Source organism: Apis cerana, linkage group LG16, assembly GCF_029169275.1.
Source record: "Apis cerana isolate GH-2021 linkage group LG16, AcerK_1.0, whole genome shotgun sequence".
NCBI classification, from domain to species: domain Eukaryota; kingdom Metazoa; phylum Arthropoda; class Insecta; order Hymenoptera; family Apidae; genus Apis; species Apis cerana.
In genome coordinates, this window is record NC_083867.1 from 5826650 (window position 1) to 5838731 (window position 12082).

Sequence of the window (12082 nt, forward strand, 5' to 3'; positions counted from 1 at the left end):
CACCAGGATGCTCCAAGTCAGGTGCTCGATTCGTCGATCGCGTCAATTTCGAAGCGTACATGACTATGTAAGATGTTTTTTTCTTTCTCGATACTGTACTCATGACGATTCGATTTTTTTTCTTTTTTTTTTTTTTTTAAGAAAGAAGGAAATCGTGAAACGAATTCTTCTTTTGTAATTAAGCCGACGATTTTATACTGCGTTCGAGATATGTGAAAATATGCGAATAAAAATATATAGGTGGTAAAAATTTAATATATGAATGTGTGCAAGAATTTTGAAATATAATATGCGAAGAATATATGAGATGTCCAATAAGTATATAGGAATAAAATTATACTTTTCTCTTATCACGTATATTTCCTTATAAATCGTTTTAAATATTTCTCCAACCAAGAAATGGTCCATAACGGATCTATAACATTTATCTGAGATTAAATGGAGTATGTTAGGTGTTAAATCTAGCACGCTTGCGCGTGTGCGTTCGTAGTGCGAGCGAGAGAAGTATGCGCAAGCGTAGTTTGTCCGGTCAGTGCGTTCGCAGAAGTCGAGCTACTCCTACGTACAGGGACGGGCAAATTCTAATGCTTCTGTAAAATGTCTGCTAAAGGCACTTCGTATTAACGTGAAAAACAATGAATATTTTATTCATTAGAAATATAATTTTACTATCTCCTTATTCGTAATTGTATATCCATTATGCAAATTAGAAATGGATTCGTATTCTTGATTCTTACGATGATATCATGAGTAAATGATGTAGGATGTTAATGTTTATTTAGATAATAGTTTATTACAAATTTTTTGCTTTAATTTTAATTTATAATAAAATAATAAAATATTAGATCTATTTATTTTATTGTTTGCAAGATATTAGAATTATATGTGAAAAGTTCTGAAAAAATTGTTAGAGAAATTGTTATTGCAATGTAAGGTAAGTAAAAATTCAATTTAAAAGATCAATTTTATAAGATGTGTATAGAATTATAAATTATAATTATTTAATTAACTTTAAGTAAATTATTATATAGAAAAATTGTTTCTATAGATATCTATTTTCTTTAATAGAATACGTCCCTGTCTGTGCCATATTTCTTTTCTTTCGCCCACGATGCCACAGTCCTTAGTATCCACTTCTACCTTAAGAATCGTTATTTATGGTAATAACGTATCACGAAGAACGCATCGATATTACTTTTACATTCAAACGGTTTAAGAAAATAATAAATATTTTATAACAATTAAATTTTTATGTAAAAGTAGTGTAATATAATACAATGAATTTAATCAATTCTTTATTATAAAATAATTTTTCATGATTATGATAAATTTTATTTGTTAAATTATAATTAGAAATAGATAGATATAAAGAATCGTAAAGAAATATATATATATATATTAAAGTATGAACAATTGTGTCTTGATATGAATTTAAAAATTATTTAAATGAATATGCAAATAAAAGAACGCGAATAATAATTCTATACTGACGAAACAGAAACTGAACGAATCTGTTGATGATGTCATTCTCGCAATTCCTGTTCATTCGTTATAATAGAATCTATACAATTTATTCAATTTTATAATATAATTATTTTTCAAAGCTAATATTTTGTCAAGATAAAATTGAATTTCATAATTTTTGTGTATTATTTTACAAATTATGATAAAAATAAATGTTTCAATATCGTGTTATATTTATATTATGTATCGTTTATATATTTCTATAATCTTAAAAAATTAAATAATTTAAAAATTTCTTATATTTTTTTCAATTTTTAGTTTTTATTTTTTAATTTACATTATATATTATAGAAATGTCATAAAGGAATAGATTTCTTTATATTCTTTAAATGGAAATATCTTATCGATAAGATAAAGTTTTATGATCTTAAAAAGATAACTTACCATTTGTAGAAAATTAATTGTCCATTATAACGATGATGTATATCAATATTCACGAAATATTTAATAATATTCCTATATATATATATATATACAAAATAAAAATAAATTCGTAAAATTTGTATATGATTTTAAATTATATACGAAATCAAACGAATATAAATACATATCGACTGTTTATACATACGCGCGTGCACTCCCGCGTTAAACCTCACTTCGATCGATACCGTTGTACCGTACGGACGTATCGAAAATATTTCTTTAAAATATTAGAATATTTAAATATTTAATATATAATTTATAATTTTCGTTTAATATTTTATTAATATGTTAAGAAATTTTCATATATTATTGCTATATAATATATTAACGTTTGTAAATAACATAGTAATTGTTCGATATGTAATAACGTACCGGTAGTTGAGAATAAAACGCGATCACTTTCGTACCGACAGTCGAGAATAAAAGGCGATCACTTTTGTATCGACGGTCCAAACGCGCGTATTTTAAAAACTTTCTTCATTGAATCTTATTTTTATTTTGATTTTCTGATATTTCTGTGACAAATTCTAAATTTTTTATTCTATTTTTTCAATCAATACTTTAACGATAAAAAGAAAAAGAATAATACATAATAGAACAACTTTTATGTTAGTTTAACTAATAATTTTTCTCAAGTCTCAAATACATTTCTAAATTAATTCTTTCTTTTCGAATTTCTTTTCGAATGGTTTCAAATTTCTAATTCAATTATTCCAGACAGCTCATCCTTTCTGTGTGGTACACGTCTTTCGCGTTACGTGACTGCTCATTCTCTTTGTGTGAACGAGACAAGGAACTACGTACACAACGAAACCAGTATTGTGCACACGCGCAAAACCGTAGGTAGTAATTTTCTCTGTTCTGGGCTCGCAATAAGGGTAGAGGGCAAACGCCGACAGAAGGTTGCTCCTATAGGTGGGGAATGCATCGAATGGTGGTGGGAAAGAAGAAACGATTGGTAAGGTTCTGTTGATACAAGTGCTAACACGCTTGGGACGATGGTGTGCGTGCGGTGTTAACCAGCAACTCTCACTCGAGAAGAGGAACGTCAATGGCAAAAGAGTACGTAGCGAAGTGCTAAGAAAAAAAGGAAAAAAGATGTGTGGTTGTCACTACGCCGTATAAACAGACGCACGACCATTTCGATTTTTACGTGCTGGTCGCATCATTCGTGCAGATCTTGCAATATGGCTGATGACGTTGAACAAAGTACTGTATCGTAGCGGTTCCAAATTCGATGTTAATTATATTGCATTCATTTATGCAATTTTCAAGATAACGTGGAAATGATTATTCATTTGTAGTTCATTAGGGTGATGTGATTTCGTTTAAGTTTTAATTTATTCATGGGAAGAATATATATTTTGTTTAGCTGTTTAGTGTTACGTCATTTTGTTTTTCAGTGATTAATAACAGTGAATGAAAAATTTATCGTTAAATAAACATTTTAATATTGCTATGAGTTATTTTTTGCATTATTGATAATTTCTTTATTTTTTTTTTCTTTTTTTCTTGAAATATTATGGAGGCGGATATTTGAGGTTATTTAAATTATTCATTTTATAGGAAATTCTTTTCGTTGTAAATTGAATTGATAGAGATGGAATACAAAAGGAATAGTCAATATCAAGAAAGTTTTAAATCCAATCTTTAATATTAAAGTTTAAATAACGTAGAATCGATAATTGATCGTTCCTTTGTGTTATTAATTTCATCGTTCCAGCTGTATTGAATTATCTGCTTATTTGATGTGAGAGAAAAGAATTCAGTTTCTATTAAATTATTAAAGAGATTTCGATTTGTATTTATTTATTCATCGATGGAGCTATATTCTCCTTTTTGCGCATTATTCCTGCAAATTTAGGTAATAGAAATTAGTGCATAACGTAATAAAATTATCCTCGTAAAATTGCTTTTTATATTTTTAAAAGGCGATTTAATAAGATAAATTTAATATACTTGTAGATATAATAGACTTTTTTTAAGTTTAAATCGTTAATTTAATAAAATGAAAATTTGGAATATTTATAGATCTCAACTTATCCATCCAAATTCATCGTTGTTATTTACTCTAAAGTAAAAACTTTTAACTACGTCCCTGAGTTTACTTCTTATCCTTCCTAGATCTGCAAGTATCAAGTAAGTAAATAGATCTATGTGTTGAAAAACAAGGATCGTGGGATAATGTTTTTAACAAGGAAGCAGAAATCGAAGCAGATACAAAATTAAGCGGACGTTCATTTTCTCTTTACCTTAACCAACAAATATATACTTTCCTGGAATGATTCAAATAAAGCGTTTTTCTAGAATTTGTATAAATAAAATTTAGCAACTATACCGTATACCAAATTCCCCGAAACCTAACATTCCGTCAAACAGTTTACAATATTCATGATATCTCGGGAAAAAATCGGAATCATTTCAAGAAGATCCAGATTATCACGAGTCATCGAACCCACGCGTCGAAGGACCGAGCGTCTCCCTCTCAAGCTACGCTCCTGGCTACCGATCACATGTACACATAACATCTCATACACACTGAACCAATCCGTGGAGGAGCTCTAGGCCCGTGAAGCACAGCGAGGGAGGAAACGCAGAGCGGCGAACGTCATCGGTGGCAGGGAATGCAAAAGGCCAGATGGTGGGAGTAGTTCGGGGCTAGGTTGATGGTAGGGGGAGGAGGAAAGGTGGGGAAAACGTTGGTGGTGGTGGCGGCTGCGCCGGGTATCCGGCTGGGGCAGTAGTCGGCGGCGTTTCGAATGATGTGGAGAGAGAGAGAGAGAGAGACGGAGAAGGAAAGGAGAGAGAAAGAGAGAGTGAGAGAGAGAGGGTCGAATGGAATGGAAAGGCAGTCAGGTTAGCTGCGGTGCGGTAGGGGAGGGCAGGAACGAGGCAAGGCAAGCGATTTAGCTGGTGCTGGTTCGGCGAGCCACGAGTTGGAGTGGCGAGAGAGCAGCCGAGGTCCCGTTGCCCGTGCCTGCACCGGGAGAGGCGTCATGAAAGCGCGCCAGTTGACCGAGTGCACCTCACCTCGGACGAAACCGCGTATTTGCCGTCGTTGAGGAGAGGCCTACCTTGCCCTCTCTGCTTTCGTGGCAAGGATTCGGCCGGTGGCTCTCCTGCTCCTCGCTGTCACGCGCCTCTATTGTTTCTCCAGTGCGGGGGGAGGGGGGGGGGAATCTTGGTTTTTGCCAGTATCCGGATAGAATAGCGGCGCGTATCCGTGTCGTGTGTCGGTCGAGACGTACTCGATTTTCGTCATTCGTAACCCGTGTGTACTCGTTTCAGAGAGAAGTTTCACCCAGTCAATAGTGTGCGAGTGAGTACGCGATGCGTGAGACGTGCCGTTTGGATTGATCATCGCGGATGTCTACGCTTCGGTCTGCCTTTTGACGAGGGAGTTCGAGTGGGTGGAAAAGGACGAAGGAAAGAAGAAGTTTTTCGTTCCCTGTTTCGCACGACTCGTTTTCGCGTCACGCGAATTTCTCGTGGCGCGATACGTTGTTATTGACATATCGATTTGGTTGGCACGGTGCTCGTTCGTTTGGCATCGAATCGTGGTGGAGATCTAGAGAGAAGGAAACACCGAGAGGAGGGAAAAGAAGAAAAATAAAGAGAAATATGAAAACTCGTTTCTGTCAGTGAGCACGGCTCGGATGAAAGTATTAAAACGTTCTTTCTTTCGGTTTCACGTTGATAACCACCGTCGCCTCGGTGGCCTGGCGTGTTTCACCTTGACGTTGAAACGTTGAACGTAGTGGCACGTTTCGGCTGATATTTCTCATCATCGAATCGAGAGAGCGAGGAAACGGAGCATTTCGACAGACACGCGATATTCTTTGTTATTCTTTGTTATCGTAACGATATCGTACACAACGTTGCACGTACGTTCTCTTTTCGATTTCGTATTTTCTGTATCTGACGATCGATTCGAAACACGAAAGGAATAAAAGGAACAAAGATAGATTGAATCGGCTCGAAGATTAATTCAAATTCGTCGGGCGTTCGGCGACGTCAACGTGGGCCGCTTTAAACAAGCGAAAGGAAACTTGTAGCACCAAAAAAAAAAAAAAAAAAGAAAGAAATAACGATCGGACCAGAAGATTATTAAAAACCTCGTACATTCCATTTTATTTTTTAACACAAAGTAACAAAAGTTACGCAACGAGTTACCTCCTTCGTCGTAAGAGAAAGAAGAAGAAAAAGAAGAGAGAAGCGAGAAGAATATTAATCAACGTCCGATAATAATCGTAATTTGAAGTACAATTTTCCTGGATCCGATATCGAACAATTTGACTGGTCGGTAACGTTAGTGACATCTCCGATTTCACGAAACGCTCGGTTCGTTACCTTGGCGTTGTCTCGGGCAAGGCAAGGAGGGTGGCATCCCCTCGTCTCGTGATCCCGTTCCACGCTCGTCGAGGGGCCGAAACGGAACGGATAGGAGAGCGTCGAAGAGAGAAGAAAGTACAAGGCCTTATCTAAGCTCTCTCCAACTCTTTCGACCGCCGTCGAACAATCGAGTCGAAGAGAGAAAAGAAGAAAAAGAAGAGAGAGAGAGAGAGAGAGAAAGATGATAGTGCACGAGCTCGTTATCAAACTTTACGTGGCCATTGTCGACGAGCTCGTTGTCGGTTGCCCGTATCGTTCCAGGTAAAATTCGAATTCGTGAAAAAGAGGGGCACGACATGATCCTCGCCGTTTCGTCGCGGTTCATCGACACTTTTGCCTGACATTCCATTATTATTACACGATACGATTCGATATCGCATCGAAGGACAGGTTGCTCCCTTCGGAGGAGGCGATCACGTGCGAGCTCGACTTTAAACGAATCGTTGACCCAGTCCAGTCATGGCGGAACCAGGGACCAGAGCTATCGTAAGCAACGACAGAACGAGAAAAAAGGAATCGTTGAATCCTCGTTTCCAGAGTGCGGTGATAAAATTGTGAATGCCTCGACTCTGGCCGTCGTGGTCGTCGCTTCAACATTTGAAAATCCGCGTACGTTGGGCGGCCGCGAACTAGTCGAGCAGGAAGCGTGCACACGTTGGTGTGACACACGCGGTGACACACGTGGTCGGCCGTTTGGGTACCGTTTCCAACATTCCTATCCGAGCTATCCGGAACGAGTTAGAGGGGAGGAGGCGGAGGAGTAGTGTTCCGGTTAGCCGAACCGTCGAGCCAGCCAGCCGTCGATGGATATGGCAGCCGCTGTTGTTTCTCCTCCACGGTTCCAACGTAGTCGGCGGCGTGCTACCTGTGAATCGAGCGAACAGGTGTTGTCGCAAGGTGTTGCCCGGGCCGGGATACGTGATTCCTCGTGATAGCAGCAGGCACACGGCTCGTCAAACTGTCTGCGGTAGTGGTGTGTGCCACTCGTGTTTAACTCGATCGATCGTGTGTGCGTGTGCGTGTGTGTGTGCGTGTGTGTGCGTGCGTGCGTGTGAGAAGGAGAGAGAGAGGGAGAGAGACGATCGACACGATTCCTCGCGTGCATTCTTAGTGACCGAAAGTGTTTGACCGAAGTGATACACGGTGAGTTTAGGTGTAATCGGTGGCCAAGAAGCGGAGAAGTAGGCCGCGGAGGAGAAAGGAGAGGAGAGGGAATATACACACGGTTGAAATTGGTGCGAGGGAGAGGAAGAAGAAGAAGAAGAAGAAGGAGAAGAAGGAGGACAGAGTCGTGGGATACGCGTTGATCCGTGTTGGTCCAGAAAATTAAGGATGAAGAGCAGGATGGTCGATCGCGCGCGATCCATATCCAGGTTTCGCGGCACCCTTCTTCTGCTTCTGACGCTGCTCGCGGAGGTGAGTAGTAGTAAAGATGATGGTGGTGGGTATAATGGTATGAATCTAGGACGTGTCGTTGGAACGGCTTTCCACGAGAGACACTCGCCAGCCAGCCTCTTGTCTATGATTACGTTTTGCTCCGCTTCTTTTGATCTCTGCTCACCGGGTAGCGAGGAAAGTTTGTATATAATATAACAAATTTTTATCCTCCCGTTTTAGTCTCCTTTTTCAATTTTGCTTACGTGTATTTCTCTCCACAACGAACCATTGCCGTAGATTATTCTTTCTTCTTCTTTCTTCTTAATATAAACGGAAGGTGGAACGATTAACAATACGGTTCAAGGTTACAGAGTTATAGATTATCGTTATCTAGATAGATTATTGCTTGCCGATATCGTTTCGAAAGGAAAAAAAATTTGCCACGTTATTTACTTTATCGTTCTTTCTTTGCCCGAAACTCTAAATTTCGAACGATACGCAGAAAAAAAAAAGAGAAAAATTGGAGAGACAGCCTCCAAGACACGCAATAATCGAGGTAATATCGTTAGTGAAATTTGACAAGTCACGAGTTACCAATGCTAATAAATTTCTTGCGCAACGGAGATTGGAAATGTAACGTTCTAGATGTAAATTTTTACGAGTCGATTGTCCCATTCGGCGCTGACTAATCGAACTGAAAATTTTCCAAGCCGGATTCGAAGGAGAATCGAAGGAAGTTTCGCGGTGTAATATCTCGAGACCGAGTATCTCGTCTCTCGAGTTGTGGTCGGCGATCGGTGAAGGGGAACACACACAGGCCGGTATCTAGTCTTCTTTTGCTCGGCCGATTTGTGTCCCCGGGTTGCGAAACTCGTCTCACTTTCCCAACGTGAGAGAACGTATCCAATGCGTTTGACCTCTGAATTCGAATCGACGCTGCTTATCGTTACAATCGCCCCAATTGTTCGAAACGACACGATTTCGTCCTCGATTTCGTATCTTCGAATTGCAATTCCTTGTCCCACCTGCCACCCAATTTTATCCGATTTCATTTTATCGAGAAAATATTGGAACGCATACAGGAATTTGACGAATGCTCCTTACGCAAATTTATGACTCTTGTATATTTCGCAGACTGTTAACGTAATTCTCACTGCTGAACGAGTCGAAGAATTTGATAAAAGCGCGAGTTTCGTTTTGCACGGTCGAATTAATTGTGAAATTAATGGTAGGTGCTTGTTGATGCGATAAGAATAAGTTTATATTGGCGATAATCGAGGTTTTTTTATTTCTCGACATATTGTATGTGATTTAATTCTTCCGTCGATGATTATGATTTAATGGAGACGTAGTTTATCTTCTTATTATCTTCGTACCTATATGATATAAAATTATTTGTGTACGTGTATAAACACGACGTGTGTGTATTTCGTTATACGCGAATACGTATTATTCTCTGGGATTGATTAACGGCTACCAGGATGTAATTATGAAAAATCGCGGATTACGAAAAAGATAAAAAGGTATTTATCTAAATTAAAGATGATAAAGAATAAAATAAAATAAATCCGTATCGGCCGTGGTAGGAAAAAAGCGGAAAGACGATAAGTGTGCAGTGGATTTCGTCGACAAATAAGTAATAAACGAAAGAACAGGCGAAAGAATAATATATGATAGGATATAAAAAAATTTACTATTACATCGTAAAACATCCACGCAACGTACATCCTCTCAACCCTCCCTCCCTCCCTCTCCCCCTTTTCCCGTGCATCGACCTGTCGAATAATTAATAAACGAAAAAAAAAAAAAAAATAGCGCGTGATGGCGCATAAAAATTTAACATTTCAGCGAAATTTTTTACTCGAAGCTGTGAAAGCATGGCTGTCACCGATAATTAAAAATTGTCGTAAAATTACCGTTGAAACAAATGAAACTCGGGGAATCGGCTGTAGGCGCATCGCTGTTTATCGAGTAAAGGAAAGTTCCCTCGGCGAAAGTTAAGTTTCTGCCGAGTTCTGCCGGTGAATGGTCGCCCCGTTCGACCGTGGCCAACGCCCATTTCGATTGTTTTTTGAAATTACGAATATATATATATATATTATTTATCGTCCTCGAAGAAAATCGATGGAAACACTAGGCTAGGTTGCTCGAGTATATGCACGGTTAACTAGGCTAAGTGAAAGTGAATAAAGCGGAGATTGGATATAAAAACGATGCAAAAGGCAGGATAGGACTCGGGTTGATAGGCGGATACAGAGAGGTTCGTCGAAGGACGGGAAGGAAACGGAATAGAATTTTTGTAGGTTTTCAGGTCGGAGGGTTTTGCGAATGAATCACGGCGTATTTCTAGCTGAGTCCTCGGATCCTTGACGAAACAAAGCGTATAAAACGAAGTACGAAAATCCAGGAGAGAGAGAGAGATCGGCTAAATATACGAAATTATTTCGATTAGAAACGAGGTGAATTCCGATGACACGTAAACGGGTGAGTTTTCTAGGTTAAAAAAGAATCGGGAAAGAAAACACTCCGCGGTGGTCTGGCGAACAAGGAGAAATTATAATTAACCCGGCTACGCGATACAACAGATAAAGTAACGAAATAAAACGGCCATCTGTTTCAATTTGTTGCAATGAGTTGGTTTTATGGGCGAGCGAGTATTACTTGTATCTTCGCTGTTTTTTTCTTCGCAATTAAGGTAATTTATGGTAAAACAAAATTTTGCAACGAATTGAATATACGTCTATCGTTGGGAACACGTATATTGACATAAGCGAAAATTTCGATGATAAATTGTTCGTATTTTATTATTCCGTTAAGAAGGATTTATCAGAAATATATTCACGGTTAAAACATTTTATAAGAAAATAATATTGCGAAATTGTGAGTTTTCTAATTCTATTTTTTTACACTACGAAATATAATGAAGAAATATTCAACTCTCCTTTTTTTTTTTGTTAATCATCGAACGATATATCCATCGAATGGAATTAAAATATTTATTTATTTATCTATTTTCGTTACTTCTTCCTTACCCGTTTAAGAGGGGTGGAAGATTTCCAGATTCTTTCCAGCGAATAAGACACGAGATTTATCGCGACACGTCGAAGAAAAAGTAATAATCGCCATTGCACTTGCGTCGTTGCACTTGAAAAAAGATCACGTTATAGGAAGAGATACAGCTCGGTGAACCATATACTTTCTCCTCGAATAACTTCCTGCATCCTCGCTTAGAAAAGAAGCAGCCGTAACTCGTTCCATCTTCGAGGAATTATCCTCCGATTATTATTTTTTTCCCATTTTTCCGAATATTTTCCTCTGCGTTCTCCGCTGTTTTTTTTCTTTTTTTTTTTTTGCAATGGAATAAAAGATGCACCGGATGTTCACTTCCTTCGCTCGCAGCGTCGATATATCGGTGACTGCGAAATTTGCATCCGCGGTCTGCAGCGCAGACGAAACTCCCGACACCGTTTTAACCAGAATTACTGTAACTTCCGCTTCGTTCGAATGCGAAATTTCGAACGTTCTCGCAATAGTTCACGGACCAATTGCCCCATTTGATATAGACGAGAGAGGAGCAACGATCGTTGAACGATAAACTTTCGTCGTTAATCGTGAAATCGTCGCAGGGATGAAAGTTGGGTACGTTTAATTTATATATAAAACACGCGAAGCTTTAATGAAATTTAAATTCAACGCCAAAATTATAATACAACCGTAATGATACGTGGCCAAGTATGAAAGTATAATAATTGCACAAGAATGACGAAACACGAAATACAAAACTCCCAGCCGAGAATTTATTTCGAGTAAATTGATTGTCATTCGGCAAGTGGTCGTGCTTCGATCGATCTTCTTAAATTAACGAATTGCAATCGAATTAAAAAGATAATTTCAATATATCTGGATATCGATTCTCTCTTTCTCTCTCTCTCTCTCAATAAAGCAATATTAATTTTTTAAAGAACTCGTGGACTCGTAACAAATTTCAAAACGTCTCGAGGGAGGCCAGATAGATTCCTGACCATTATTTCGAATAAATTGATCATGTTTCGATCGATGTTCCGTTCTTAAATAAACGACCAAAATCGAATTAAAAAGATAATGTTTCAAAGAGTTCAAAAAATCGTGAAGCCTCGTGCGGATAGATCGATGATGCAAACGAGCACTGTAGCGCGCAAATTGTCCGCGGCATGTATTTTCGCTGGGTGGTGGGATCGGAGAAAGCCGTGACATTATTGGCCCAGAATTCGGGGCTCATGACCGCGTGCTAATTTAAGCACTTTACTACGAGGACCCTGCGCACGTATGGCTCGCGAATAAGCCGACGTTTCCGAGCCTTCTCGTGATGAGAAGAGTTACGTTACGC

The 12082-nt window shown here is 38.4% G+C and overlaps 1 protein-coding gene and 1 long non-coding RNA gene across 10 annotated transcripts in view; both read left to right on the forward strand.

Moving 5' to 3' along the window:
- The first annotated feature begins 117 nt into the window (after positions 1–117).
- On the forward strand, positions 118–1480 carry LOC133667519 (uncharacterized). Its single transcript, XR_009833213.1, has 2 exons — positions 118–934; positions 1069–1480. It is a non-coding gene; the product is annotated as an uncharacterized LOC133667519 (long non-coding RNA).
- Positions 1481–4606: 3126 nt separating this feature from the next.
- The window catches only part of LOC107993235 (tyrosine-protein phosphatase 10D), a 41061-nt gene continuing 33585 nt past the window's right edge, over positions 4607–12082 (forward strand). For all 9 annotated transcript variants that reach the window (XR_009833209.1, XR_009833210.1, XR_009833211.1 and 6 more), the window contains exon 1: positions 4607–7755. Coding sequence is in view for 5 of the 9 variants with exons in the window: in XM_017049558.3 (XP_016905047.1) it covers positions 7672–7755 (84 nt within the window). In the remaining 4 variants the exon portion in view is untranslated. The remainder of the gene's footprint in view (positions 7756–12082) is intronic.